General features: G+C 37.1%; 1 protein-coding gene across 2 annotated transcripts in view; it reads left to right on the top strand.

Moving 5' to 3' along the window:
• Cltc (clathrin, heavy chain (Hc)) overlaps window positions 1-26,826 on the top strand; it is a 65,670-nt gene that overhangs the window by 22,564 nt on the left and 16,280 nt on the right. For both annotated transcript variants that reach the window (XM_005393984.2, XM_005393983.2), the window contains exons 3-17: window positions 165-433; window positions 1,117-1,278; window positions 4,741-4,854; window positions 5,217-5,390; window positions 8,173-8,370; window positions 9,738-9,938; window positions 12,224-12,376; window positions 13,267-13,389; window positions 15,088-15,225; window positions 15,473-15,637; window positions 15,888-16,068; window positions 17,360-17,523; window positions 23,027-23,152; window positions 23,873-24,015; window positions 26,002-26,236. In XM_005393984.2, coding sequence (XP_005394041.1) covers window positions 165-433; window positions 1,117-1,278; window positions 4,741-4,854; window positions 5,217-5,390; window positions 8,173-8,370; window positions 9,738-9,938; window positions 12,224-12,376; window positions 13,267-13,389; window positions 15,088-15,225; window positions 15,473-15,637; window positions 15,888-16,068; window positions 17,360-17,523; window positions 23,027-23,152; window positions 23,873-24,015; window positions 26,002-26,236 — 2,546 coding nt within the window. The remainder of the gene's footprint in view (window positions 1-164; window positions 434-1,116; window positions 1,279-4,740; window positions 4,855-5,216; window positions 5,391-8,172; window positions 8,371-9,737; window positions 9,939-12,223; window positions 12,377-13,266; window positions 13,390-15,087; window positions 15,226-15,472; window positions 15,638-15,887; window positions 16,069-17,359; window positions 17,524-23,026; window positions 23,153-23,872; window positions 24,016-26,001; window positions 26,237-26,826) is intronic.

The following is a 26,826-nucleotide window of genomic DNA, read 5'->3' as shown; positions in this document are numbered from 1 at the left end:
TGTTATCTCTTTAATGGCTGTTGCTCCATCAGTCTGCCTTCTGTAGTTGGGCTCAGCCTTATTGTAGAGCTGTTTAGTTTGGAAGTTACAGAGCTGGTCTGAATATTAATTCATCCTGAACGTTACCTATTTAATGATTCGTAATCTTTAATTTCTGTGTTTAGCTGGGAAAACTCTTCAGATATTTAACATTGAAATGAAAAGTAAAATGAAGGCCCATACCATGACTGATGACGTCACCTTTTGGAAGTGGATCTCTTTGAATACGGTTGCTCTTGTTACGGATAATGCAGTTTATCATTGGAGTATGGAAGGAGAATCCCAGCCAGTGAAAATGTTTGATCGCCATTCTAGCCTTGCAGGATGCCAGATTATCAATTATCGCACAGATGCAAAGCAGAAGTGGCTTCTTCTAACTGGCATATCTGCACAGGTAACATTTTTCTTGTTTTTGATAAGAGGAGAGACCTAGAGAACTATTTTACCCAAAATGCAGTATATTTTGAAGTTAAGTACTTTACGTATTGAATCATGTCGAATTTCACTTAATTCAGAAGAGTTTTACTTTTAATTTTTAGAAATAAAGGTTACTGGCTTAATAGCTTTTAACTGACATAAAATTTCAGAGTACTCTTTTTGTTGTTGTTTTTTGAGATTGTCTCACTGTGTAATCCAAGCTGGTCTTCAGCTTGCTGTGATCATCCTGCCTCAGCCTTCCTAGTGCTGGGCTTACAGGCGTGCACCACTGTGCCCTACTGTTTCAGAGTACTCTTATCAATTGTTTTCAGCCCCTTTTGTAAACTGGTCTAAATGGTTTGGAATTTATTATGGAATATATATATTCCTACTGAACAAATGAATACTTTTATGTCTTCCTCATTAAGATAACGTGAAGAGAAAGGTTATATATGGGGCATATTTTAAACATTCATATTAAACTTTAATAAAATAATATTTAGAGCTGAATTTTAAAGTAAGTTATATCAAATCTACATTGAGAAACAGAGAACTACAAATTCTGCTGAAATAGTAAGCTATTCTAGCTATTTCACTAGTTGATGAATCTAGAAGTTTTTGATTTATTGGATCCCCAGACATTATTTTCTTTATTTATAGCAAAATCGTGTGGTGGGAGCTATGCAGCTATATTCTGTAGATAGAAAAGTGTCTCAGCCCATTGAAGGACACGCGGCTAGCTTTGCACAGTTTAAGATGGAAGGAAATGCAGAAGAATCAACGTTATTTTGTTTTGCAGTACGGGGTCAAGCTGGAGGAAAGGTAAGTTTGGGCTTTGGTAATTATTGTAGTGAGTCTTTGTCTTTTTGCTACTACAGTATTTAGTTATCAAAATTCAAAAGTTATTTGTTTTTAATATTCAGATTTGTGGTAACTAATGTTACCAAATTCTGTTACCAAGTGTGTTCAAATTGTGCATCTAGTGGTACCTATCTAAAATGAATAATGTTTTTCAGTGATTTTTTTCTCTATCAGTTGTTTGTTTGTTTATTTATTTATTTATTTATTTATTGGTACTGGGAATCAAACTTAGGACCTTGTGCTTGCCAGGCAGGCACTTATGCCACTGAGCTACATCCCGGGCCCTTGTCAGTTGTTTATATTAATTAAGTAGAGTTTGCTTTTTTGTTGTTGATGTTTTTGTTTGGTTTTTGTTTTTGTCTATTTGAGACAGGGTCTCGCTGTGCAGTTCAGGCTGGCCGTGAGCTCATTTTGTAGCCCAGGCTTGCCTCAAACTCACAAAGATCCTCCTGCCTCAGCCTCTGGAGTGCTGGGATTACAGGCATGTACCACCACACCCAGTTTAGTGGGGGTTTTATTGTTTGTTGCAGTGCTGAGGATTGAACTAGGGTCTTCACACTAGCTATATTCCTAGCCCTTTGTTATTTTGAGACAGGGTTTTGCTAAATTACCCAATCTGGGCTAACCAAGTGATCTTCCTGCCTCAGCCTCCCAGAATGCTGGGATTGTAGGCATGTACTGCCACACCCAGCTTCTATTTTTTATTTTGATTGCCTTCATGAAAATCATTATGTTTGTGATTTTTCTGCACAGAATCATTAGAGCTGCTAAAAATAACTCATGTGTGCTGTAAATCTAGAGTCTGACCTGGTAAGTGGCCTATAACTTGCCTGTAACTAGCATTTTTAAATACCCTAAGTGACTTTATATAGAAGAGAGATGGGCGATGGTTTAAGTAACATTGCCTTAAGTTAGGTATTCTCAACCTGGGCTACACATTGGAATCACCTAGATAACTAAAGTTCTTTGTATGTTAGAATTCTTTAGTTGTAGAGAGCAGAAACAAGGTTAGCTGATTAAAACATTAAAAATTTAGTGAAGGGATATTGGATCCTTGATCATAAGTAGGATGGCTGTATAACAAAGCCTGGACAGTGTGAAGAAATAAGAGAAAATGGGCAGTAGCCAGAGTTCTAGCCTAATAAAACATGCGACAGAACTCTGAGGACTCTGTTTTATATGCCTACACTGCTGGATGCCGCGACACTCAGTCTCCCTAGTGTTTCTACTGTCAGAGTAGAATTTGAGCTCCCTGTTTGAAGCCTAGTGTATATAAGGTCACATACTTATCTTGTCTCTGAGAATCATGGAAAACAGGTATCTGGTGCTTCTAAAATGGAAGGCTGGCCTGGACGTGGTGGCACATGCCTGCACTCCCAGCACTTCCAGCACTTGGGAGGCTGAAGAAGGAGGATTACTGCAAGCTCAAGGCCAGCCTAGGTTACAAAGTGAGTTCAAGGCCAGCCTGAACTACATAGCAAGACATCTGTCTCAACAAAAAGGGAAGGCTGGCCTTACTTGTCATCAGCATTTACACAAAATACCGTTGCTCCTGTCCCCCAATCACAAAGAGGATTTAGGGTTTAGATGTTGGGTAAATCAGAATACATTTGTTGTTTACCCTGGTAAGTAGTTTTAAAGAATTAAGATAAACCAGGCACGGTGGTGCACTCTAGTAGGCTTAGGCAGGAGCAGATTTGAGCCCAACTTGGGCAATTTAATGACTTAAGAGACCCTGTCTCAAAAAAGAAGTGGGGTGCAGGGTACCTGGTACCACAAAACAAAATAACAAAAGAACTAAGAGATTGCTTAAAATGTCATCTGTAACTTCTCAGCAGAGTGGAAATAGATACATAGAGGGTATAATTCCGTCTGAAACTGCTGAACCAAGGAGTAATCCTATCAGCCTCTGATCATTACTAAATTAGAAAGTAAATTGGTGGAACTTAGACAAAAGATACATAGGTTTTAGAAATTAGATGTTAATCCTTAAAAGGACTAGGATGTTTTCTGAAAAGTCCAACTAAAATAAGCTTATCATTTTGATAGTATCTGAAAACTTGTTTATAGCTTCTTGAAACTATTTGATACTAGACTATTTAATGCATGTGCTATATATTTTATAGTCTTCCATGGCTTTTGAAGGCAGATCACAGTTTTCCTTCTTTGCTTTTAATTTTAAAAACTTGGGATACTGGGATTGAACCCAAAACGTTGCATATGCTAGGGAAGTGATCTACCACTGAGCTACTTACTTTCCCAGCCCTTTTTACTTTTGTTTTAAGATCAAGTTTTGCTAATTTTGCCCAGGGGCCTCAAACTTGTGATCCTCTTGCCTCAGCCTCCTGAAAGCTGGGATTATAGATGTGTGCCACCATGGTTATCTCTGGTTTTTCAGAATGGCTAGTCATCCTAAAGAAAGATGAGATCCTGTTACCGTGTGATATTTATCTTAACTGATTTTTTTGAATGAATATATTCCTAACATGACTAAGAAAAGTCTTTAATACCCCTTCCTTGACATTATTTACTTTCTTTTGCCTGGTTAATGTGCAATCTCAGACATTTTGAATGAAAATACTTTCTCACCCGTTTTTTTGGGTATATGAAGCTTAGGTATGTACTTGTTTATGTTAGAATAAAGAGAGGAATTTAATGACTTTAGTTAAATTTCTATTTGAAAATGTTGTTACAATACAATTAAAAGCTCAGTGGTATAGCGCCTGCCTGGCAAGTGCAAAGTCTGAGTCTGATTCCCGGCAAGACCCTCCCACCCCACAAAAAAGCCATGAGAAAGCATCTTTATAGGTAATATGTCATTCTGTGCACTGTATTTCAGGTAGATTATTTGAAGTATTATTTCAGATACTCAAAAGAGTGTTTATTTTGAAATAATATAAGCTCATAGGAAGCTGCAAATATAGAGAGATCCCCTGTTTCCTTTTCCCAGTTTATCCCAGTGGTTACATTGTACATTGCTGAAGTATAGTAGAAAAACCAGGAGTAGGTATTAGTACAGTTGTATGGGTCTCTTGTCAGGAATAAATTCAAGATACATAACTATTCTATCACCACAAAGATTTCCCTCCTGACTTTAGAGTCACACCCACTCCACCTCCCTTCCACTGTCCCCAGCCTCTGGCAACCACCAAGTTATTGTCTTTCTTTATAATTTTGTCACTTCCAAAAAGGTTACATAAAAGGAATTACACAGTCTGTGACGTTTTGAGATTGGCTCTTTTCTCCCACTTGGCATGATACCCATATCCTTTTTATTGAGGAGTACTTCATGGTATGGACGTACCAAACACAGTTCCCTATTACTGGACATTTGGGTTGTCTCAGCTTGGTGCTTGAAATAAAGATGTATGACTAACTGCTAAGAGATCTTAATTTCTATGAATTTTATTTTCTTTTGAACAGTTACACATTATTGAAGTTGGCACACCACCTACAGGGAACCAGCCCTTTCCAAAGAAGGCAGTGGATGTTTTCTTTCCTCCAGAAGCACAAAATGATTTTCCTGTTGCAATGCAGGTATTTTAAGTAAAATAAGTGCACTATTTAAAAAAAACTCTCTTAAAAGAAATTAATTCTAATATCACTCATAGTTGATATAATTATTCTAAAATGAAACTATAAAAGAATACCGACTTTCATGTTTTATACTAAATTGTCAAAATTGTCTTTTCTTGATTTTATAGATTTCATTCATATCCTTATATACTTGGATATCCCATATTTAAACATGCTGTAAAAACAAAAGCAGCCTTATATAACTTTTTTTAAACTAACACTCTTGCTAAAGTCCTGGAATTTATATCTCTAAAATGGAATTGGACTATATATTTTGCTTGTAGATTTATTATTTTCCTAAAATGTTGGTTTTCTTCATGCAGATCAGTGAAAAGCATGATGTGGTGTTCTTGATCACGAAGTATGGTTATATCCACCTCTATGATCTTGAGACTGGTACCTGCATCTATATGAACAGAATTAGTGGCGAAACAATTTTTGTTACTGCACCTCACGAAGCCACAGCTGGAATAATTGGAGTAAACAGAAAAGGACAAGTAAGGACGTCTTGAAACTTGTTAAATAAAGTAATATGGTATCATTACCTTTATTCCAAAATGTGTCATTGGCTATCAGAAAAGAATACATAAGAGGGGGGAAAAACCCAAGATGCAGATCAAAGGATTCAATAGCAGACGTGTAAGATTAACAAGTTTAGAGATCTCATGCCCAGCATGAAGACTAAAGTTAAATAAAGTGGTATTAGGGATTTCTAAAAATTTTAGCTGCTCTTATTTAATAAAACTATGTGAGATCATAGATACATTAATGTGCTTCATTATATCAACATTTTACTATAGATAATACATACTATAATGTGGTTTGTAAATCTCAAATATGCACATTTATTTTAAAAAGAAAAATAATATATAACTAAGAACGCTAAGGTGTATAGGTATAAAGTCTCTTTGATCCTGTCGTAGAGAGAAACCATTTGGCATTTAGCATTCTAGGATTACGAATCTTTATTGTCAAAAGAAGTAAGTCTCCTAAGAAGAAACTGTTAGGATCACATTTGACAGAGTCACATTATAGTTTTTACAGGGATTTTCTTTCTTTTATGTATCTCTAAGACAGATAAGTATTTTACCGACATATATTTTCCTGATGCCTTATTACTAAATACTTAGTGTTAGACCACGGTATGTTTCGGTATCTATTGCGGGATTCCTGGAAAGTTACCTACTTGGATAGAAGAAATAGTAGCTATTCTAAATTTGTCATGTTGGACACAAAAACTTCTTCACACCATGTAGCAAGTGGTGGTTTTTCTCTGTTTTCTTAGTATTTTAATGTAACAAAAATTCTACCAGAAATTTTTTTTCTGAAAATGGCTAAAAACTTAAAAAAATGAGTACTGTTGTTGATCTTGCCCTTTACTGGTTATCCTGCAAATTATTTTTTTCTCAACAGTAAGCAAAGGAAATACATCAGGATTTTTCCCTCCTTTACTCAGTTAATTTTTGAGACATGGTATCCATATGAACAGACACTTCCTTTAGGGAAAAAGAATGTTTCCCCACCTTTCCATCCCCCACCTCAGCCCTAGACCTTGTTAGATGCTTCTACTTTTTATGTTTCTGTAGTGAACATGGCCCTCCACAGAATACTTGATACAACGAATTAAAATTTGCTCCTATAACTCTATCACTGTTCTTTATTAGGAGAAGGGCATACCTTTTTAAATTTGTATTTGTATTGTCAGTGTCTGACACAAAAGCAGTTTTAAAAATTCAGTAGCTGTTGCCAGGCACCGTACAATTGCCTGTAATCCCAGCTACTTGAGGCTAAGGCATTAGAATCACAAGTTCCAGGCTAGTCTGAGCAACTGAGCAAGACCCTGTAGAGTGCTTGCCTAGCATGCACTAGAAAGTATAGCAGAGCATACCCAGCAGACGAATACCCATCTATTGGGTTTACTGAATTTTCAAATATTTTCCTTATAGCTCTTTGGGAAGAACCTTCCTGTTTTCATTAATTGAACAAATACTAGGCATGTGCCTTTTGTGGTGAGCACCGCATGTTGCCACTGATACCGCTGGACAAAGACATCCTTCTTTGCTCATGTGGAATTGTGACTGGGAAACAGTTACAGTAGTTTGAGGAGCACTACTAGAGGAAACACGTGGTTTATAAGCTAGGTATATAAGAAGCCCTGCTTCTTGGGGGTTGCTTAGGTGGGTAAGAGAGCTCCCTTTCTAGGGCAACTGACAGCCGCTCAGCTTTGGGGCAAGCAGGACATCATTATGTGGCATTAAGTTTTAAGAAGATTTGAGGGTAACTGTTCTCCAAGCAGAAGCAGTTAGAAATTACAGTGATACTTTGGTTCACCAATGCTTCTATTTGGTTTACAAACAATAGCATTTGGCAAAATTTTGCTTCCATTCACAAAACCCTGCTTTGCATGACAAACGCAACCTCAGCCATCTTTCCCACTCAAGCACTAAATGCAGCCATCTTCCCCCAAGTCATAAAACAAATTAAGTTCGTAAACCAAGGCACCACTGTACTTTTTACCTGTGTTGCATTTATTAAGCATCTGCTGTGTACCTTGCCTTATGTTAGGTACCTGAGGATTCCATGGTTCTTTCCTTCCCCTCTTGAATATATAATCTGATCTGTAGGCATGTAAATGTAATAAAGAAAATAGCTAAAGAGTTATTGCCAAATCATAAAATTAAAAGGAGTATTCTTTAAATTTTTTCCAGGTGAGTCCTACATTCATAATTTAGAGTCATTTTCTATAGGTTATGAGGATTGCCTGCTGCAAGGATGTATAGAACATGTAGAATTGTCTTTCAGAGCTCATTTAAGTGGAGCTTTAACCTTTTATGTTAATCATGTTAAGAATGAACAGATGGTGCTTGGCATAGTGGCACAAATCTATAAGCTCAGCCCTTGAGAGGCCGAGGCAGGAGGATCACTGTGAGTTTGAGACCAGCCTGGGTGGGCTACATAGTGAAGACCCTGTCTCAACAACACAAAGCAGAATGGACAGATGATACGAAAGCAGTTAGAGTCTGGACATTGTGAAGTAAGAAATTATGTAACAGAATGGCCATATTTTACGGATCCCAAATGACTTGTTTTTAAATCTCCTAAATCCTTTCTCACCTGGTCTTTTTTTTTTTTCATCTTGTAAATTTTTAAAAGTTATATATTACAGTAGCAAGAAAGCAGTTGTCACAATCGTTTATCCTGTGGTCTCGGAGTAATCTGCTCTTACAGATTGTCATTTATATCCAAAGGAACAGCTGTTATTTAATCGTTAAATCACAGGTTTTGTCAGTGTGTGTGGAAGAAGAAAACATAATTCCTTACATTACCAATGTGCTACAAAATCCTGATTTGGCTCTGAGAATGGCTGTACGTAACAATTTAGCTGGTGCTGAAGAACTCTTTGCTCGAAAATTTAATGCTCTTTTTGCCCAAGGAAATTACTCAGAGGCTGCAAAGGTGGCTGCTAATGCACCAAAGGTAAGCAGTTATGAAAATGAGGTTCCCGTGCTTGGATTAATGTTATTATTCTCTATTTCTGTTATGGCTAGAAGACAGACTGGCTTTACACCGAGAAATAATCACTTTCAGATTACTTTTCCCTTGGTAGAATATGACAGTTGTCAATACCTCTAGATTTATCAATTTAAAACTCAGAATTTTATAAGGCTATATAGATCTACCAAACTGTGATTTTACATAGATTTGATCTTTGACCTCATAAATGCTAGCTACTTACTTCCAAAACATTGGACATGAAAACAGATCCTGTGCATCTGTGGTAGGTAGAGATACCGGAAATTGGGTTGAGTTTATTGCTACCCACCTTGCTGTTGTTTTGTGTTAGATGAGCACTTTATGTTCCTGACAAGTGTAATGAAATTCGTACTTAATTTAATGTGAATTTAGCCAGGCATGGGGACACATGCCTGTAATCCCAGCACTCAGGATCTGAAGCAGGGGGATCACTGTGAGTTCAAGGCCAACCTGAACTATATAGTGAGATCCTGTCTCAAAACAAAAATTAATGTGAACTTGTTTTAATAACTAGCCATAGCTATAGTAAATCCTTGACTTAAAAACATTCAAAGGTATCCCATTTCGGGACCCCTCCTGTCTCTCAGGAGTGATTCTTATTTTCCATTCCTTTTTCCCAATAAATTTTCCTACTCTTAAAAATACTCAATTGTGAACTTTCACAGATAAAGACTTCGCATTATGAACATTTGTAGAGGAAATAGCTCACGTGTGTGCCGGACACTGTCGCAGTTGTGCTGCTGTTTGCCTACTGTGCAGTGCAGTAACAACAGTACAGTGCTCAGGCACAGCCCAGGATGTTCAGAAGCAAGAGGAAAAGCAGTGGCAATGTAGGTGGGACTGCCAGGAGGCACAAAGCAATAACCATGGAAACAAAAGTGAAAATAATTGAGAGATTCAACCAAGGCGAAAAGATCATAGATGTCACTCATTCTCTGTGTGTGTGTTTAGTTTTTTCATGCTTTACATTGTGTATGTGTATCAAAGGTGCCTAAGACTCACTTTGTCAGACTTACGTATGAATCTGACTTACAGACATTCTCTTAGAACTCGTGTCGGAGACTTACTATATTTCATGATTGTATTTATGCTTTAACACATTAATATTGTAGTTCAGTTGGTACCTTTCTAATTCTGAATAATTTATAAAGCTGAACCAGAGGTATGAAAGAATTGAAAAGGTCTATAATAAGTGGTAAAGATTTGAAACTTGGTTAACATGTCAACTAATGCTTTTCACCTTGATTCAAGAAATCCATAGGGTTACTAGATCACCTCTGAGGAGTTCTTAACATTGCTTCTTCTTCAAGGGAATTCTTCGCACTCCAGACACCATCCGTAGGTTCCAGAGTGTCCCAGCTCAGCCAGGTCAGACTTCGCCTCTCCTTCAGTACTTTGGAATCCTTTTGGACCAAGGCCAACTGAACAAATATGAATCCTTAGAGCTGTGTAGGCCTGTTCTTCAGCAAGGGCGGAAACAGCTTTTGGAGAAATGGTTGAAAGAAGATAAAGTACGTTCATCTGTGTTGACATAATTTTGCTTTGATTGCATTAAGGACTATATTAGCAAGTTAAAATTAAGTGGGACCAAAATATCTCCCTTCTGTTATTTATTAATTGTAGACATAGAATTAGAACATACAATACTTAAAATACATGTATTTATTGCTTTGCCTTTTGAAAATATATTTATTTTTATGGCTGTTGAGGTGAGATCATTAGTATTTATGTTTTTAAATGGAATCCAGCAGTCTTGCTTGGTAGTTAAAATTACTAACCTGGAATGGAGTTACTATCCTTTCTCTTTAGGAAAAACTTAGTGTGCTTACTTCAGTATGCAGTCATATTTTCTAGCATAAGTGGCATTAGTTCGAACATAAGATATGTTATCTCCCACATCCCACACTTGATATGTACAGTAGTTCCAGCAGTACAGATACCATCTTTAAGGAGCAGACTGTCATAAAATTGTGATATTTGTTGCCTGTCAATATGTTTAGATGTATAAGGAATGTGTACAGAAAGTGAGAGATCATTCATATGTTAACCAGACATAAATGCTATCTAGTTAGCAGTGAGATACTGTTTGGCAGTGATTTCATAGAATGTTAATTTTTACCTTGGTTTTAAATAGAAATTTAAAAATATACATATTAGCCAGCTTTCTTCACCATAGGATTTCTCTATTCCTTTTATATTTACTTGGTGCTTAATTTTTTCTACACAGCACATTTTCTACAGCATATTATTTTTTTGTAGAGTAGTGACTTAGAAAGACTTAAGACAATAAATGTATTTGTCAGGCAATAAACATGGTTAAGCAACCTTATATATTACTCCTCTTAAGGCACACTGCAAATGAAAAGCTTTTCTGCACAATATTGTAGTCTTGAGTTGCAGGTCCTTTGCCATTGTCAAAAAGTGAGATAACACTGTTCAGAATACTCATTGAGCTGGAGGTAGTGGTGCACAGTTGTAATCCTAGCACTTGGGAGGCTGTGGCAGGAAGATTGCTATGAGTTCCCGGCCAGCCTGGGCTACATGGCAAGTTCAAGGCCAGTCTGCACTACGTAGTGAGACCCTCTTTCCAAAAAACAAACAAAAGAAATACTCATTGAGTACTGAATAACTTAATGTTACTATACCTGTCAATGTTAGTTAGTAGTGGTTTTTGTTTTTTAGGTAGTATTTTTCATTACTAATTCTAAGTCCTTGTTTCTTGACCCAGCTTCTGGCAATCTTTTAGGATACTGGAGGATAGTACCTCTGAGTTGAGATGCTTGGACATGAGTCTGCTGAAGAATAGTTACTAGCTACACTAGCGAGTATTTATACAGGTCTGTCCTAATTGTTTAAGATAAGGGAGGATGGGAACAGTGAAGGTAACTGAGTTGACCTGTGTAACAGGGTGACAGCTTTTTGGGTATTATCAGTTTTTGCGAACAGTCACATGGGATTCATTTGTGGTAAGAGAAACACTGCTCAACTCTTCCTTAGCATGGTCAGTTAAGATGTAGAGGCTGGTAGAACCTCCCACTTTCAGCACTGAATTATTAGGGTAGTCTTTAATGTTGCCATTAAAAGTAGAAAATCAGCTCTAACATGTAAAGCAGAACTCTTAGGAAGGTGATGTCTAATTTGGATAGCTGCCTAAGGCAGGCTGAGTAATAATTGGATGTCTACTTGTGTACTACCTAAAAATTCTACAATTCTTACCTGTTTGTTCTTAGGAAATTAGAGGATTGTGCCTTACAACCTTAAATCCTAAAGTCAAGAGAGTAGAGCTTAGTTCCTTCAAAGTCTTTAGATGTAATGATGGTCCTTATGGTATATCTCATTTGTTCCTTCAATGTCAGATTTCCATTTGTTACTACATTTGCCTAGAAAGCACGAGATCCTGGATTTAGTCCCTAGCACTGCAACAATAACAGAATGACTTATTATTTTTAATAATTTGAGGTCACATAGGTGTGACACCAGAATATTTTTAGTAGCTAGAAGTATGTGGTTCTGCTATATATTCCTACCAAGGTGGCTGGTAATATGTGTAATGGTGAAAGCTTAATGGGCTTTTCTATCCTTGTTTAAGATAAATGAAGAATTCTACTGAGACACTGTTGTAAATACAGTATCAAATGTCTTTGCCAACCACAATCCCTGCATACTTACATTTGGGGAAATTGAGGAACTAAGGACCTGCGGTATTAGTTGTTATTTATAGGGAAATGGTTTCAACTGCCCATTTGTAAAGCAACTCATGAGTCACTAACCAATCTCTTTTTTTTCCTTTGCCCAGCTGGAATGTTCTGAAGAACTGGGTGATCTTGTGAAATCTGTGGATCCTACATTAGCACTTAGTGTGTACCTGAGGGCTAATGTCCCAAATAAAGTCATTCAGTGCTTTGCAGAAACAGGTCAAGTACAGAAGATTGTTTTATATGCCAAAAAAGTGAGTGCAATGAAATAAATTCTTAACATAAATTTATTAAAACTGTGAGTGCAACGAAATACATTCTTAACATAAATTTATTAAAACTGGCTTCAGGAAGCCAGGCATGGTGGCACATGCCTGTGATCCCAGCATTCAGGAGGCTGAGGCAGGAGGATGGTTGGGCGTTTGAGACCAGCCTGGGCTACAACATGAGCTCAAGGCTAGCGTGAACTGCATAGTGAGACTCTGTCTGAAAAAGGCAAAAATAAATAAATAAATAAATAAATAAATAAATAAATAAATAAAAAACATTCAGGGAGCAATTAACTTATACTGTTACTTTAATAGTGAATTTTCTTAAATTTTGAATTGCTTGGAAAAGTATTAAAATCCTATCTGGGCTTTCATAAGTAAAATTCAGACTTCCTGAAAATGGACACAGTTATTCTTGCTTGGCTTACTAGAATTTAAGATATTTTGCATGGCTTATTAAAATTTAAGAACAGATTTTTTGAAGTTATTCATTGAAAATGGAGCCAGGTGTGGTGGGGCATGCCTATAGTCCCAGCACTCAGGAGGCTGAGGCAAGAGGATCATTGTGAGTTTAAGACCAGCCTGGGCTACAAAGTGAGCTCAAAGCCAGCCTGAACTGCATAGTGAGACCCTGTCTCAAAAAGACAAGGGAAAAAAAAAAAAAAAGAAAATGGATAAGCCAGTTATTAAAAAGTTGAGCTCTGTGTTCAAATAATGTCATCTCAAACCAAAATCTAGTTGAACATCTTAAATTATAAATACATTTGTGCTTTCACTGGTAGTTTTTCATTAACAAGATTTTATTGTGCAAAAAACCTTTAAGTTGTATAAAACCAAAACTTTCTAGCAGAGTTTAAGTCTTTGTCCATTCATAGGTTGGATATACTCCAGACTGGATCTTTCTGCTGAGAAATGTGATGCGTATCAGTCCAGATCAGGGACAGCAGTTTGCCCAAATGTTAGTTCAGGACGAAGAGCCTCTTGCTGATATCACACAGGTAACATTCTGTGGTTCATTGAGATGAAGAGGGGGACAAATCTGACTTTAAACAACTTTGTAGACTTTTTAAAAATTTTTTTTTAATTTTAAAGAGTAAATGAAGGACAACAAAACAGTAGGGGGATACACCAAATTACAAAGTGATAGGACATTATCAGTGGTTGTTATTTTACCTATTGGTATCTTCAAGATAGTTTCTCAGGAAAACAAATAGACAAATAATAGTGAGTTACAAACAGAAATGGCAGGAAATTATCAGTGGTTGTTGTACTGTACCCTGGTTTCTCCAAAGTGATCTCTAGGGAAAACAAATAGAACTATACATGAGTGATCAATCAAATAATCATTGACTATTCTCAGTGGTTGTTGTTGCAAACACATAGTGACAAACATACATCTATTTATGAAATAACATAGGAGCAATACAAACATTACCGAGTTATGTACAGATTGGTAGGAAATTATCAATGGCTGCTGCAATACATGTTGGCATCTTCAGAGTGGTTTCTCAGGAAAACAAAGATATGCAAGAAAGATCCAACAAATAGTTTACAGCCCAAGGGTTGCAAAAAATAGTGGGTTACCTCATCAGTGACTCCCCTCACTGAGGTGTGACGGCTAGAAGAAAGGCCAGGACTGAAAAGAAGGACCGAGAGACCAGGACCAGTGTCCAGCAACGGGGTGTCCACTCTTTCCTCTATACTTACGATTTCAAGGGGCTCCTCCTTCTCTGTGAAGGCAGTTCTACAGAGTCTTGAATATTAGGCGCCCCATGTAATCCATGAAGTCTTGGTGTAGTCCTCTCCAGAGCTTCACTTACTCCTCCACCGCTGCCTGTACAGTTCAGGTTAGAATGGCCTCCGGGGGGGTCTCCCCAGGTGTGCGCAAGGACCTCCTGGTTTCCAGCTCCCAAATGGCTCTCACGTCCCCACTCAGCTCGAACTCTGAGTCATCGGGCATCGGTACTCTCGTGTTCTCCGAGTCCTTATTCGTCAGCTGCTCCTCCGCTGACTCCGGACCTTTCTGGCTGTCAAGGACAGGGAACTTCATAGACTTTTAAACTTCCAGTTTGTAGAAAGTAGAGGTAATGTCTCACCTCTACACAGACAGACCTGAAATATCTTACCAGAAAAGCAAGTTGGACAATAGTGAACAGTATAATACTCTCTGTGTACAGGTATAGAACACACAAACTCCATCCTGTTTAGAAGTGTTACATTTATTTACAAAATGAGAAAATACATGAGAATGAGGAAACATCACCTTCCCAGTGAGAAGGGAGAGGTTTTTATAGAGTTAGTTGATTGTTCTTCATATTGGGCATGATTTTTATGCTTTTAAAAGTTTGTAGCCGGTGATGTAACTTAGTGATGCAGTGCCTCCCTGGCAAACATGAGGTCCTGGGTTTGATTCCCGGTACCCAGAAAGAAAGTTTGTAAAGGTTTTAAATGTCAGTTTGATTGTATTCTAATATTATATAATATCCTGATATTTTTGTAGTTATTTTTTCCATATCTAAAAGTAATTGATTTCTCCAGAGCACAAAATTTATTCTTAAAGTAGGAAGTCATGTTGTCCAAATAATCTTTAAATCTGGCATTTTGTCTGATTTTTGTTTATATGTAAAGAAATCATGCTTAATTTCATAGATATATTGTCAGTTATAAAATATATATTATATACATTCTTTTTGCAGATCGTGGATGTCTTTATGGAATACAACCTTATCCAACAATGTACTGCATTCCTGCTTGATGCTCTCAAGAATAATCGCCCATCTGAGGGTCCTTTGCAGACGCGGTTGCTTGAGATGAACCTTATGCATGCACCCCAAGTATGTGTTTTAGTACATTTTAGGCAAGTTTCCAACAACCATTGTAGTAATTATTTAGAGCTCCACAGATTATTACTCAGTTATAAGGTGCTCACTACTTACTTATTCAAGAAAATGTAGCTATTTTTCCTTTGTGCTCTATTTCCTTTACCACTTTTCTGCTGATTCTTAGTATGTAGTCTGGAAATTGAATTACTGATATAAATGAGGTGGCAAAGTGAACTTATCCTGTTTCTGGTTTTTATAGGTTGCAGATGCCATTCTAGGGAATCAAATGTTTACACATTATGATCGGGCTCATATTGCTCAGTTGTGTGAAAAGGCCGGCCTACTGCAGCGTGCATTAGAACATTTCACTGATTTATATGATATAAAGCGTGCAGTTGTTCATACACATCTTCTCAACCCTGAGGTATTTTGTTTCTTACCTGTTGTGATTAATTAGTATGTTGAAAATATGTTTGTTTGCTATTAGATGATAGTAATTTTGGTTTTTTGGGGGTTGGGGGAGGATGGTGCTGGAATCTAACTCAGCACCTTCCGCTTGCTAGGCAGGCGCTGTGCCACTGAGTTATATCACTGGCCCGAGGTGATGGTAATTTTATACCACCATAAAGTTCAATGTTGTTTCATTTAATTAATTCATTTATCTTGTCCTCTAGTGGTTAGTGAATTACTTTGGATCCTTATCAGTGGAGGACTCCCTAGAGTGTCTCAGAGCCATGCTGTCTGCTAACATTCGTCAGAATCTGCAGATCTGTGTTCAGGTGGCCTCCAAGTACCATGAACAGCTGTCAACTCAATCTCTGATTGAACTCTTTGAATCTTTCAAGAGTTTTGAAGGTAATTGGGAGTTTTTAAAAATTACTTTAGATGTCAAGTGAGGTATGTTTATGGTCAGGCTGTTGGAAATTGTGTTTTTAAGTTTTATTACTCAGTAAATATCATGGCCCTTACATATCAGGTCGTGGCAGTATGGATTGTATAAGACCATCTACTTGGATATTTTATAAACGAATTAAAGGCAGAATGTTAAGGTAAACGTATGTTGTTTTGTCCCAGTTGTATAAAATAAAAATAATAATGATTAGATATAATAATATTTTATGCTTATATGTGTTGTTTTTAAAATAGCAGGTGAGGAAATTTTCTAACTTGCTACTACACAGCAGAGCTTTATTACTCTCGGCTTTATTACTGTAGGTAATTGCAGCTAGGTCATTCTTTGTTGTATGTGATAGTCCTGCATGTGGAGGATATTTTGCCACATCCCTGGTTTCTACTCTCTGGACGCCAGTGGTATCAGTTCTATCAGTTGTGACAAAGAAAATCTTCTTTAGATGTTGCTAAATCCAGGGAAGAAAATTACCCTAGATAATTGCTACTGTAGAGTGCTAATGTAATCACTGCCATTGAGAGCCCCTGTTGGGCTCGTTTACTAGCTAAATTCTGGTCCTCCAGTTAACCTTTGTTCCCTCCCTTTGTAGTATTAATGCTCCAGATAGAAAGGTAAGAGATTATATCAGTTTTCTCAGTTTGTGTATGTTAACTATGCACTAAATTTACTGTTTAGTTCAGAAGCCACTAGTCACATGTAGCTATTTCAAGTCATTGAAATAAAATAAAATTTAAGATTTAGTTCTTCAGTGCCTCTGGCTATGCTTCAAGTGCCCAATAGCCACATAGTGGATACCATATTGGCCAGTCTGGGTGAAGAACATTTTCTTTATTCCAGCAAGTTTTGTTGGACAACACTGTGTTAAGTTGTTTCTGAATTACCTTTGTCTGTTTTCTGTCAACTTCATTATGGAAAAACACCTAGCATATGGAATGCAATTTAAAATTTCTTATGTAGACTATGATGTAATAGCTCTGATACTGAGTAGCTGCCTCTGTTTCTAAACTATTAAACAATAGTGGAGGGGTCGAGGATTTAGCTCAGTGGCACAGCACCTGCCTGGCAAGCGTGAGGTCCTGAGTTCAATCCCCTCCAGCCCCCCCCAAAAAACCATTGGATGTTCTGGATGGATTAAAGTATATTTGGGAGTATTTTGTATGATTCCTTAAATATTTTTTAGGTTTTGTTATTCTCTAAAGTGCCTCTAAGCTTAATTTCATTTATTTGTTTTTTAAGGTCTCTTTTATTTTCTGGGATCCATTGTTAACTTCAGTCAAGACCCAGATGTGCACTTTAAATATATTCAGGCAGCTTGTAAGACTGGACAGATCAAAGAAGTAGAAAGAATCTGCAGAGAAAGCAACTGCTATGATCCTGAACGAGTCAAGAATTTTCTCAAGGTAAGTATTTTGCGTAGTGAGTTTTCTGAAAGACTTGAAGATCAGCAGCTCCATGGGGCTTCAGTCACACTTCTAAAGTACTTTTTTCCCCCTAAATGTGAAATTCTTAGCTTAAATTGTGTATTGGGTTATTTCTTCTAAACTAAATACTCTGTGGTTTCCTTTGAAATAGGGAAGGAAATTAGTAAGTAATACTTAAGAATGACCATCTGTTTAAGAAGAAATAAATAGCACTGTCTCAAAAGAAAATTTTCCTTTTTTCATTTTTTGAGAAGAAACATTTTGAAATGCTCTTGAGTTCTCAATGTCATTTTAGAATCTCATTTAAATTTCTTTTCAATATTTTATTTTTTTATTTTCTTGGGTTTTTCTCCGGTACCGGGAATTGAACTCACGACCTTGCACTTGCCAGGCAGGCACTGTGCTGCTCAGCTAAATCCCCAGCCCCTTCTTTTCAATATTTTAGTCAGCTGGCCTTTGTTATTTTTTAACTTATTTTTATGGGTTTTTTTCATTAATACATGTTTGTGATACATAATAATTACATTCACTTTGGGAAAGACATACTTATATCTTGATCATTTTTCATCCCCTTTACTCTCTTTCTGTCTGTGTGTGAGGAATTGAACCCAGGGCTTCTGCCCTGAGCCACATCCTAAGCCCCCAGTGGATTGGTTGGTTGGTTGGTTGGTTGATTGAAGCAGGCTGTTGCTGTATTGCCCAAGTTGGGCTTAAATTTGTGATCCTCTTTGCTCAGCCTTCCAGAGTGCTGGGATTACTGACATACAGCACCATACCTGGCTTTGGGATCATTTTGAGAAGTCTTTATGTCAGGAACCAAGAAATCTGTTGCTTAAAAACTAGTTTACTACTATCATCAAGTCTGCCTGGTTCTAGAAATAAACTATTAATTACGTGTAATTCATAAAGGAAATACTAAACCAGGAAAGCTCAGCTTTGTTAGACATGAATTCAGCTATAGAGAAATAAGAACACCCTGTGTTAGATTGAAGAGTAATACCTTAGACTATGAACTCCTCAGAACATATGTAAGGACAGTTAATTTTCTTAAATATTTAGCATAGCTTTTAGCTTTATTCTCATATCTACCAGTTACTTTGTAGGGAAAATAAAGTTTTAAACTTAGCAGTTGTCTGTAAATGACAGGGAAGATCATCAAACACTCGGGTTACCACCCACCCACTCCCAAATACATATACGTATATATGAAATTATTTCAGAGAATTTGTATAAAGTTCTAAAATATTTTTTGTCTCCTGGAAGAATTTCAGGTGGAAAACAAAAGTAAATGTTTATTATATGAAAAACAGGCTTGTACTGGGCATAGGGGACATGTACTGAGCACTTGGGAGGCGAGGCAGGGCTTCACTGTGAGTTTGAGGCCAGCCTGGGCTACATCATAGACCCTGTCAAAAGAAAAACAGCTGGGTGTGATGGTGCACACCTGTAATTCCAGCACGCAGGAGGCTGACGAAGGGTTATCACTGTGAGTTTGAGGTCAGCATGGGCTACATAGTGAGATCTGGACTCAAAAAATGAAAAAGAGAGAGAGGAGAGGGGAGAAGAGTAGACAGACAGACAGAAAGCAAAGCAGCCTTTATTACTAAACTGTCATTGGCTGATGTTCTTTTAAAGAAATTATTCCCTGGACTTTGTTAAATAGCTAAACTCTTAAGGGGTTTTAATATTTTCATTAAGTACCCTAAGTGCTGAAAATGCCCCATATTTTGGGTTATAAGATAAAACTTCAAAAAAGTATAGCTTTATAGTATTATAATGTCTTATGTTTGATTAATATTCTGGAAAACCTGGCAAGTATGATATTTGAACTCAACCTAGTGTCCAAAAAGTCCCTCACATGAGAAAGATCTGATGTTCTATGCTTCACTGATGTGCACATAACAGCTCTTAAGTTTACTTCCTCTTTTGAGTATCGTTACTCTTTTCCTCTTAAATTACAACCGGATTCTTACATCATTTCCCCTTTTTAAAAATCAAGCTCTCAGCTCTTGTGCTTCAATTTTAATTTCTCCAGGCTTGGATAATAATATTTGAGTTATTTATATTAAAAAGAAATTAACTGTTATCATTTAATTTTTTTAAATGTTACTTTAAAGAGAAATATAAAACAAAATTTCAAAACAAGATAATAGAGTAACAGTGGTTAATACATTGTGCATTATCTTTAAATTAGTTACAAGATATAGGTATTTAATTTTCCACACAATATTAGAGTTACTCATATTAAAAGGAAGTTAACTATTACCATTTCGTTATGACATTTTTAAGCTTCCAGAACACGTCCTTGGAATAGTAACAGAGTGGTGCTGCCTTGGATTGCTAGTTCGTGGGGTCTGATTAGATGAGCATTCTTCCTTCATGTTTGTGACGCTACCCTGATATAGTAGGGGAGTGGGTGAAGATTATGAGCCTTTGAACCAGTTAGACCTGTTTCACACTCTGTTTTATTACTAGTGTACATTCTATTTATTGTTCAGTATGTGGCTAGCTATTCAACCATAAATTGTGTTTGTCAAGTACCCTATACGCATTTAGGTGTTTCGGTGATAATCTGATAACCATTATTAATAAATGTGTTAATGGGCCCTAGACATAAGGTGAGGTCAGCCTACATGTCAGGCAAGGTTATTTTTACATTTTTCTTGACTCTTTGAAGGAATTACAATTACAGGTGAACCTAGCATCTTATGTTCGAGTAGTCAGAGGTGGGAGCTCTGTGTACTAAGACATAGTTACTGTATTCAGCTTCACCCTGCTAGTGAGAATAAACACAAACCAGTTAGTCATGCTTCTTTACTATTGATCTATGATACATAACTAGAATGTTTCTGGCCTCTTACCGTTAAACTTAATTTTTCAGTTGCTAGCTATATTACATTTGATGTTGTATGTAAATTCAATATCCTAAGAAAAATACTTCTCTGAACTGAATCTTGAAAATTTAGGTGCCAATTGTGTGCTAGTCAACAGCCACACGGAGATTGTTAGAGCATAGCTTCTCATGTAAAATACCTGTGAGGGATAGAGGTGTAAACTCAGTAGTACAATGCTGGCCTAGCATGTACAAGGCCCTACCTAGGTCATTTCCCAGTACTGCCACCAAAAAAAAAGGCTAAAATACTTGAAACTGTCATTTTCATCATTTGACTTAAACTCTAAACTTGAACTTTATCTCTCTGTAGAAAGCATTTTTCTTTAGAAACAAGATCTGTGTGCTACTTGCTACCTTTGATTTTTTTTTTTTTTTTCTTTTTAGTACTGGGAATTGAACCCAGGGCCTCACACAGTCTAGACAAGTGCTCTACCACTGAGCTACCTCCTGCAGCCCTTTCTGTTTGACTTTTGAGATAGGGTCTTACTCAGTTGCCCTTGCTGGCCTGGAACTTCCAGTCTTCCTGCCTTAGCCTACCAAGTAGCTTGGCTTGTAGGCATGCACCACTGTGCCCAATTTTCTACCTTTAATCTTACTTTCTGTCATTCTTTGTCTCCTGGTTTTGCTTCAGTCGCACTGGCTGGCTTGCTTTTTGTATCAAACTTGATTTGCTCCTTGACCTTCACTTTCTTCAGGTTTCTGATCAAAAGCCATAAAAGAAGATGTTTCAGGTTACCTTATCTAAAACAGAACCTGTCCCTGCCCCGTTCTCATCTCCCTTTTATCCTGCTCGCTTTTTTTACTGAAGGTAGTACCCACCACTGTCAAACATGCTTTCTCCCCACCAGAGTGGAATTCCTTTGGGGGAATAGACTCTGTTCGCCTTATTCCCTGCTATATCTCATTGTCTAAGAAGAGTCTGATATATAGGTATTCAGTAAATATTTGTTAATTGAAGGTTCATTTTTAAGAAAACCTTTGGATATATTTATATAGTTGCAATTTTGATCTTAAAATTGTTAATGTTTATAACTGGTGATTGACTAATCATTTAGAAAATAAATGTTCATGTTCCCAACTATGAAACCATATGTAGATTTAGACAGTTAGTCTTAAATTTTCTTTTGGAATACAATTAGTTGTCTGCCAGAGAAATCTTAAAATACTCATACACAGGAACAGACTAATCTTAGATTGCTTGCAGGCATGTTTTTCCCGTATGTGATAATGTTCCTTGTAAATTAAATATGATAAGACTAATGTGTTGATCTACCAATTGATGGATGCTCATTTAGAAGAAAAAATATGAGCTACTGAGTTTTTTATATATGTGGATACAGATTTGTGTGTGTGTGTGTGTGTGTGTGTGTGTGTGTGTGTATGTGTGTATGGTACTGGGGATTGAACTTCGGCCTTGTGCGTGCTAGGCAAGCACTCTACCACTGAGCTACATCCCCAGCCCCACTTTATAGAAGTAATTGTAACAGCTGTTAGTAAAGAGTTTCCATGTTTTTAAAATAAGTACTTGCTTTAGACTTTCCTTAATGTGAAAAATCTGCAGTTGGATTTCCACTTCAGATTATAACTATTTTAATTTTTAATTTAGGATAGCTCATAAATTTTTCAGGGTGTTCGCTGAACACTTTGCAGACTAGTCTTCATGCAGTGGGTTGACTATACCTTAGTCTTAAGAATCAGTTTATTCTAGCCTTGCAAGTAATGGCTTTTGTTGGGGAAAGTCCTATTCTACTTAGTTCTGCTTCCTTAGTAGACTGTTTTAGAGGAATCATTTATTGAGGAATGTTTCACTGTGTATAAATGAATTCCTGATGGACACTGTTGTTTTTTGTGCTGTACCTTATGTCTGTGGAATGTGGCAGGACATGTATCAGGTAAATGCCCAGTACAGGTCTTACTTATCTGTCCATAACATCTCGTGTCAGTCTATAAGTAGGATTGTAGCTTGGTTAGCTTGGTATTTGTAATGATAAAAGCAGCTGGCAATTTAAAGATGTTTCTTTAAATGCTCTTTTCTTTTCTTTTGCCTTTTTCTTATAGTGACGTGTATTTAATTCATGGCCATTTCCATCACGCTGCTCCTTTTAGGCTTTATTGTACTAGAGTGTAGAGGCTGGCTATATAGCTTGGAACTGGGGAGGGGTAAAAAGTAAATCAGTTGTTCAAAACAAATGTGAGCCATTTATGTCATGGGTTTTTTTGACAGTGGACTGTAGTTATTAAATCAGCTATCAAATTCAGTCAAATTACTGCTTTCATGAAAATCCCAGTGATTATTTTAAGACCTGAGTGCCATTGGTGGCTCACAAATCTTAATTTGTTAATATTTTGGTGAAAGGATGTGTGTGAGAAAAACCTGGTGTTTTGCTATGTGAATCTGTGTTGCTTAGTAAAAATGTACTGAAACTGGGATATTACACATTGAGCTATTGGGACATTTCTGTCTTTAACAGAAGAGCCAAGTTTGTGAGTCTCATCCCTCAGAGCAGAACAGATTCTCATGTTTTACCCAAACCTGGTACCTCATGCAGGAAAAAGTTCAGGTTTTTTCTTTCTTGCTTTTTTTTTTAGGAAGCAAAACTAACAGATCAGTTGCCACTTATCATTGTGTGTGATCGATTTGACTTCGTCCATGACTTGGTGCTGTATTTATATAGGAATAATCTTCAGAAGTATATAGAGATATATGTGCAGAAGGTGAGTAGTACTTAGACCACTTAAAGGTATACTCTCAGTGTACATTTTATTTCTTATATTTTGAATATCTTCACTTTTCATTTTTTTCAATTTTTATTAGTGCATGTTTGCAGTATCCTTGTGTGCCCAGTAAGGGTGGCTTCTAGATAGAGTAACTTACAGCATTTTTGTTCCCAGTACACTCTTCTCTTTGGTTAAAATTTTACATACTTGCTAAATCTGTGAAATATAAGAATGATACTGCTATGGTTGGACAGGTCAATTGGATGGTCTAGGGCTCTAGTAAATTAGCAGGGCTTAAAGTATGCATATAGCAGCCTCAAACTCCAAAGCACAGTTTTCGACCATCTTAAGAAAGATATTAGAAACTTTATTTTCTAACACTAGAAATTAAAAAGTGGGTTTGCTGTAATTGGAATCTTTTTATTATTAGAGAGTCTTCCACATTTATTCCTTGACATTAGTTTCTTTGTGCTTATGATTTGGAGCAAACTTGGGTAATTAATTCATCAGGCCAATAGAGGAGTCTTGAGTACACTAGGAGACCATAGAGTTGTTTTTTAGCTGGACTTTGTGCTAACTTCCTTTCTCTAGTTCTATAGACTCTTACTTTATTGCTGATTTTAAAAACAAAGCTTAAAAAAGGGAAGTACATTGGCTTTTTGTTTAACTCATCTTTGCTTTGTTTATTAATGTAATACATTCTTTTTGAAACCATAGGTGAATCCAAGTCGACTTCCTGTGGTTATTGGAGGATTACTTGATGTTGACTGCTCTGAAGATGTCATTAAAAACTTGATTCTTGTTGTGAGAGGTCAATTCTCTACTGATGAACTAGTTGCTGAGGTTGAAAAAAGAAACAGGTGTAGCATTTTAATCTTCATGACTGGGATAAATTAATAGCCTTTTATAGTATGGTAATGGCTAAAAATAGAGTTGATCACTTGCCTCATAGCTACTCAATAATCCATGAAAGATAATTCCCTGGAGACACCTAATTTAAAGTTGATAATCAGGTTTATAAAGCTAAAAACCTGTATTTTCTGTACCACTACAGCTGTCAGGGAGAAGATCTGTTAAATTGGTTTATCACCCTACCATACCCTGTGCTGGGGAACAAACACAGACAGGGTCTCCTGCATGCTAGCCAAGCCTTCTCCCACGTAGCTATGTCCCCAGCCAGTTGGTCACCTTTTTGCATATTTATAATTATCAGCTGTATGGTCTGATTTCGTATCTCCTTTTAATGTAAATGATGTGGCATGATCAAAACATATAGTTAATACTTACATTTTAATTTTTTTTACACTTTTTTTAAAAAGTTTATTACAGTAAAAAATACATTGCCAATACTTTCCCTTGCTTGGAACACACTTACCCAATCATTCTTGTCACTTTCTGAAGCAATTCTACAGTCTGCTTTCACATTTATAGTTGCATATTTGTAATTCAGCTGCCTCAATGGCCTCAATTGATTGGAACCTGTCGTGGTCATTTTGACTTTAGTGAAGGAAGAGCCAGAAATCACATGGTGTTTCATCCATTGAACAAGGTGGATGAAAACAATCATAATTTTTTTCTTTCTTTTTTTCTTTCATTCTTTTGTTCTTTCAGTTTTTTTGAGACAGGGTCTCTCCATGTAGTTCAGGCTGGTCTTGAACTCATTGTGTACCCCAGGCTGGCGTCAAACTTATGGTAATCTTCCTGCCTCAGCCTCCCAAGTGCTGGGATTACAGGAGTGTGCCACCATGCCCAGCTGTAATGTTTTTGTTTGACAGAAATAGCCATAAACATTTGATCAGTGAGGGGTAGTCACAAAATATGTTAAATGTTTAAATTAAAAAGTTACAACTATAAAAGACACGTCACTATTAATCCCTTTCAAAATTCTCTTCACTTGAACATATTTATCCCATCATTCTTGGCAATGTGTCTATTACTGTAGTAAGTTTTTTAAAATTTAAGTATTCACCGTATCTTTTGATCACCCCTTGTATGTAGTAACCCTCCTTTAGTTAGGTATTTTATCAGTATACTCAATAACTTTGATTTGTTTGTTTTAGGGCACTGGGGGTCAAATCTGGGGCCTTTGCGCTGGGTTATATCCCCAGCCCATTTATTTTTTATTTTTTATTTTGAGGCAAAATCTCATTAAGGCACAGTTATTACCATGTTGCCTAGATTGGGCCTGAATTTGTAATAACCCCTGCCTCAGCATCCTGAGTAGCTGGGATTACAGGCATGCACCAGTGCAAGGGCTGGCTTGTTGTCCTGAAATGGGTCTTGCTATGTTACGCTCCAGCTCATGATTCTCCTGGCTCCACCTCTGGGGTAGTTGTGATTACAGGCATGTTTCACTAGGCCTGGCTCTTAACAAGTAATTTTTCACTGATAAAGATATAAAAAGAGTTCCAGGTGGGGTTAAACTGCTATCTGTTTATAGTAGCACCTAATATGAGGGAGATCTCAGATGATCATCTGGCTTGAATCATACCACACTCTATCCTGCCCCTACAAATTTATTTCTAAAGTCTAGGTAATTTTGTTTAGTAGAGACACTATGCAGTCTCACTATGCAGTTCAGGCTGGCCTTGAGCTCACTTTGTAGCCCAGCCTTTCTCAAACTCAAAGCGATCCTCCTGCCTCAGCTTCCTGAGTGCTGGGATTACAGGCTTACAGGCGTGCGCCATCATGCCCAGCTTACTTTACCATTTTGTAATAGGATTTTTAGAATTAAAGATAATGTATGCAAAAGCACAGTATAGACCATAAAATGCTTCTGTAGTTAGCATGTCCAGAAAGGATTATTTATAATACAGTATGTGTGCGTTTTCTTTTGTTTCTTCTAGACTGAAACTGCTTCTGCCATGGCTAGAGGCCAGAATTCATGAGGGTTGTGAGGAGCCTGCTACTCACAATGCACTAGCCAAAATCTACATTGACAGTAATAACAACCCAGAGAGATTTCTGCGTGAAAATCCTTATTATGACAGTCGTGTTGTTGGAAAGTATTGTGAGAAGAGAGATCCACATCTGGCCTGTGTTGCTTATGAACGTGGCCAGTGTGATCTAGAACTTATTAATGTGAGTACTGCTAACTGAATGTGTATAGAGAAGGCTGTGTTGTTTTAGAACTTGTTATATAATATCAGGCCTTTGGAATGATAATGTATCTAACACTTTCCCTGATTGACCCTCTAACCCTGGAAACCTCCACTGGCTTTATCCTCCATGTTCTGGTACACTGTCAGACATACACCAATCATACAAATATGTTTACATACCATATAATTTTTTAACTATATGAGAATACATTGTGTACATCATGGCCTTATACCCCCTTAGGGTATACTTCCTATGAATAAGGATGTTCTCTGAATAAACATTGTAAATACCAGCTACAGTGCGTATGACATCAATAGTATACTTGAACTTTAATTCCAGTTTTGCCAGTTCTCCTAGTTTTTCCCTCTAGCTTAGGATCACATATTGCATTCAGGTGTCCTGTTAATCTCCTTTAATATGAAACAGTTCTAGCTGGGTGTGGTGGCGCACGCCTGTAATCCCAGCACTCGGGAGGCTGAGGCAGGAGGATTGTTGCAAGTTCGAGACCAACCTGGGCTACAAAGTGAGCTCAAGGCCAGCCTGAACTGCATAGCGAGACCCTGTCTCAA

The sequence above is a fragment of the Chinchilla lanigera genome, unplaced genomic scaffold, assembly GCF_000276665.1.
Source record: "Chinchilla lanigera isolate Chin_1 unplaced genomic scaffold, ChiLan1.0 scaffold00050, whole genome shotgun sequence".
NCBI classification, from domain to species: domain Eukaryota; kingdom Metazoa; phylum Chordata; class Mammalia; order Rodentia; family Chinchillidae; genus Chinchilla; species Chinchilla lanigera.
This window is presented reverse-complemented; position numbering and strand designations above follow the sequence as displayed.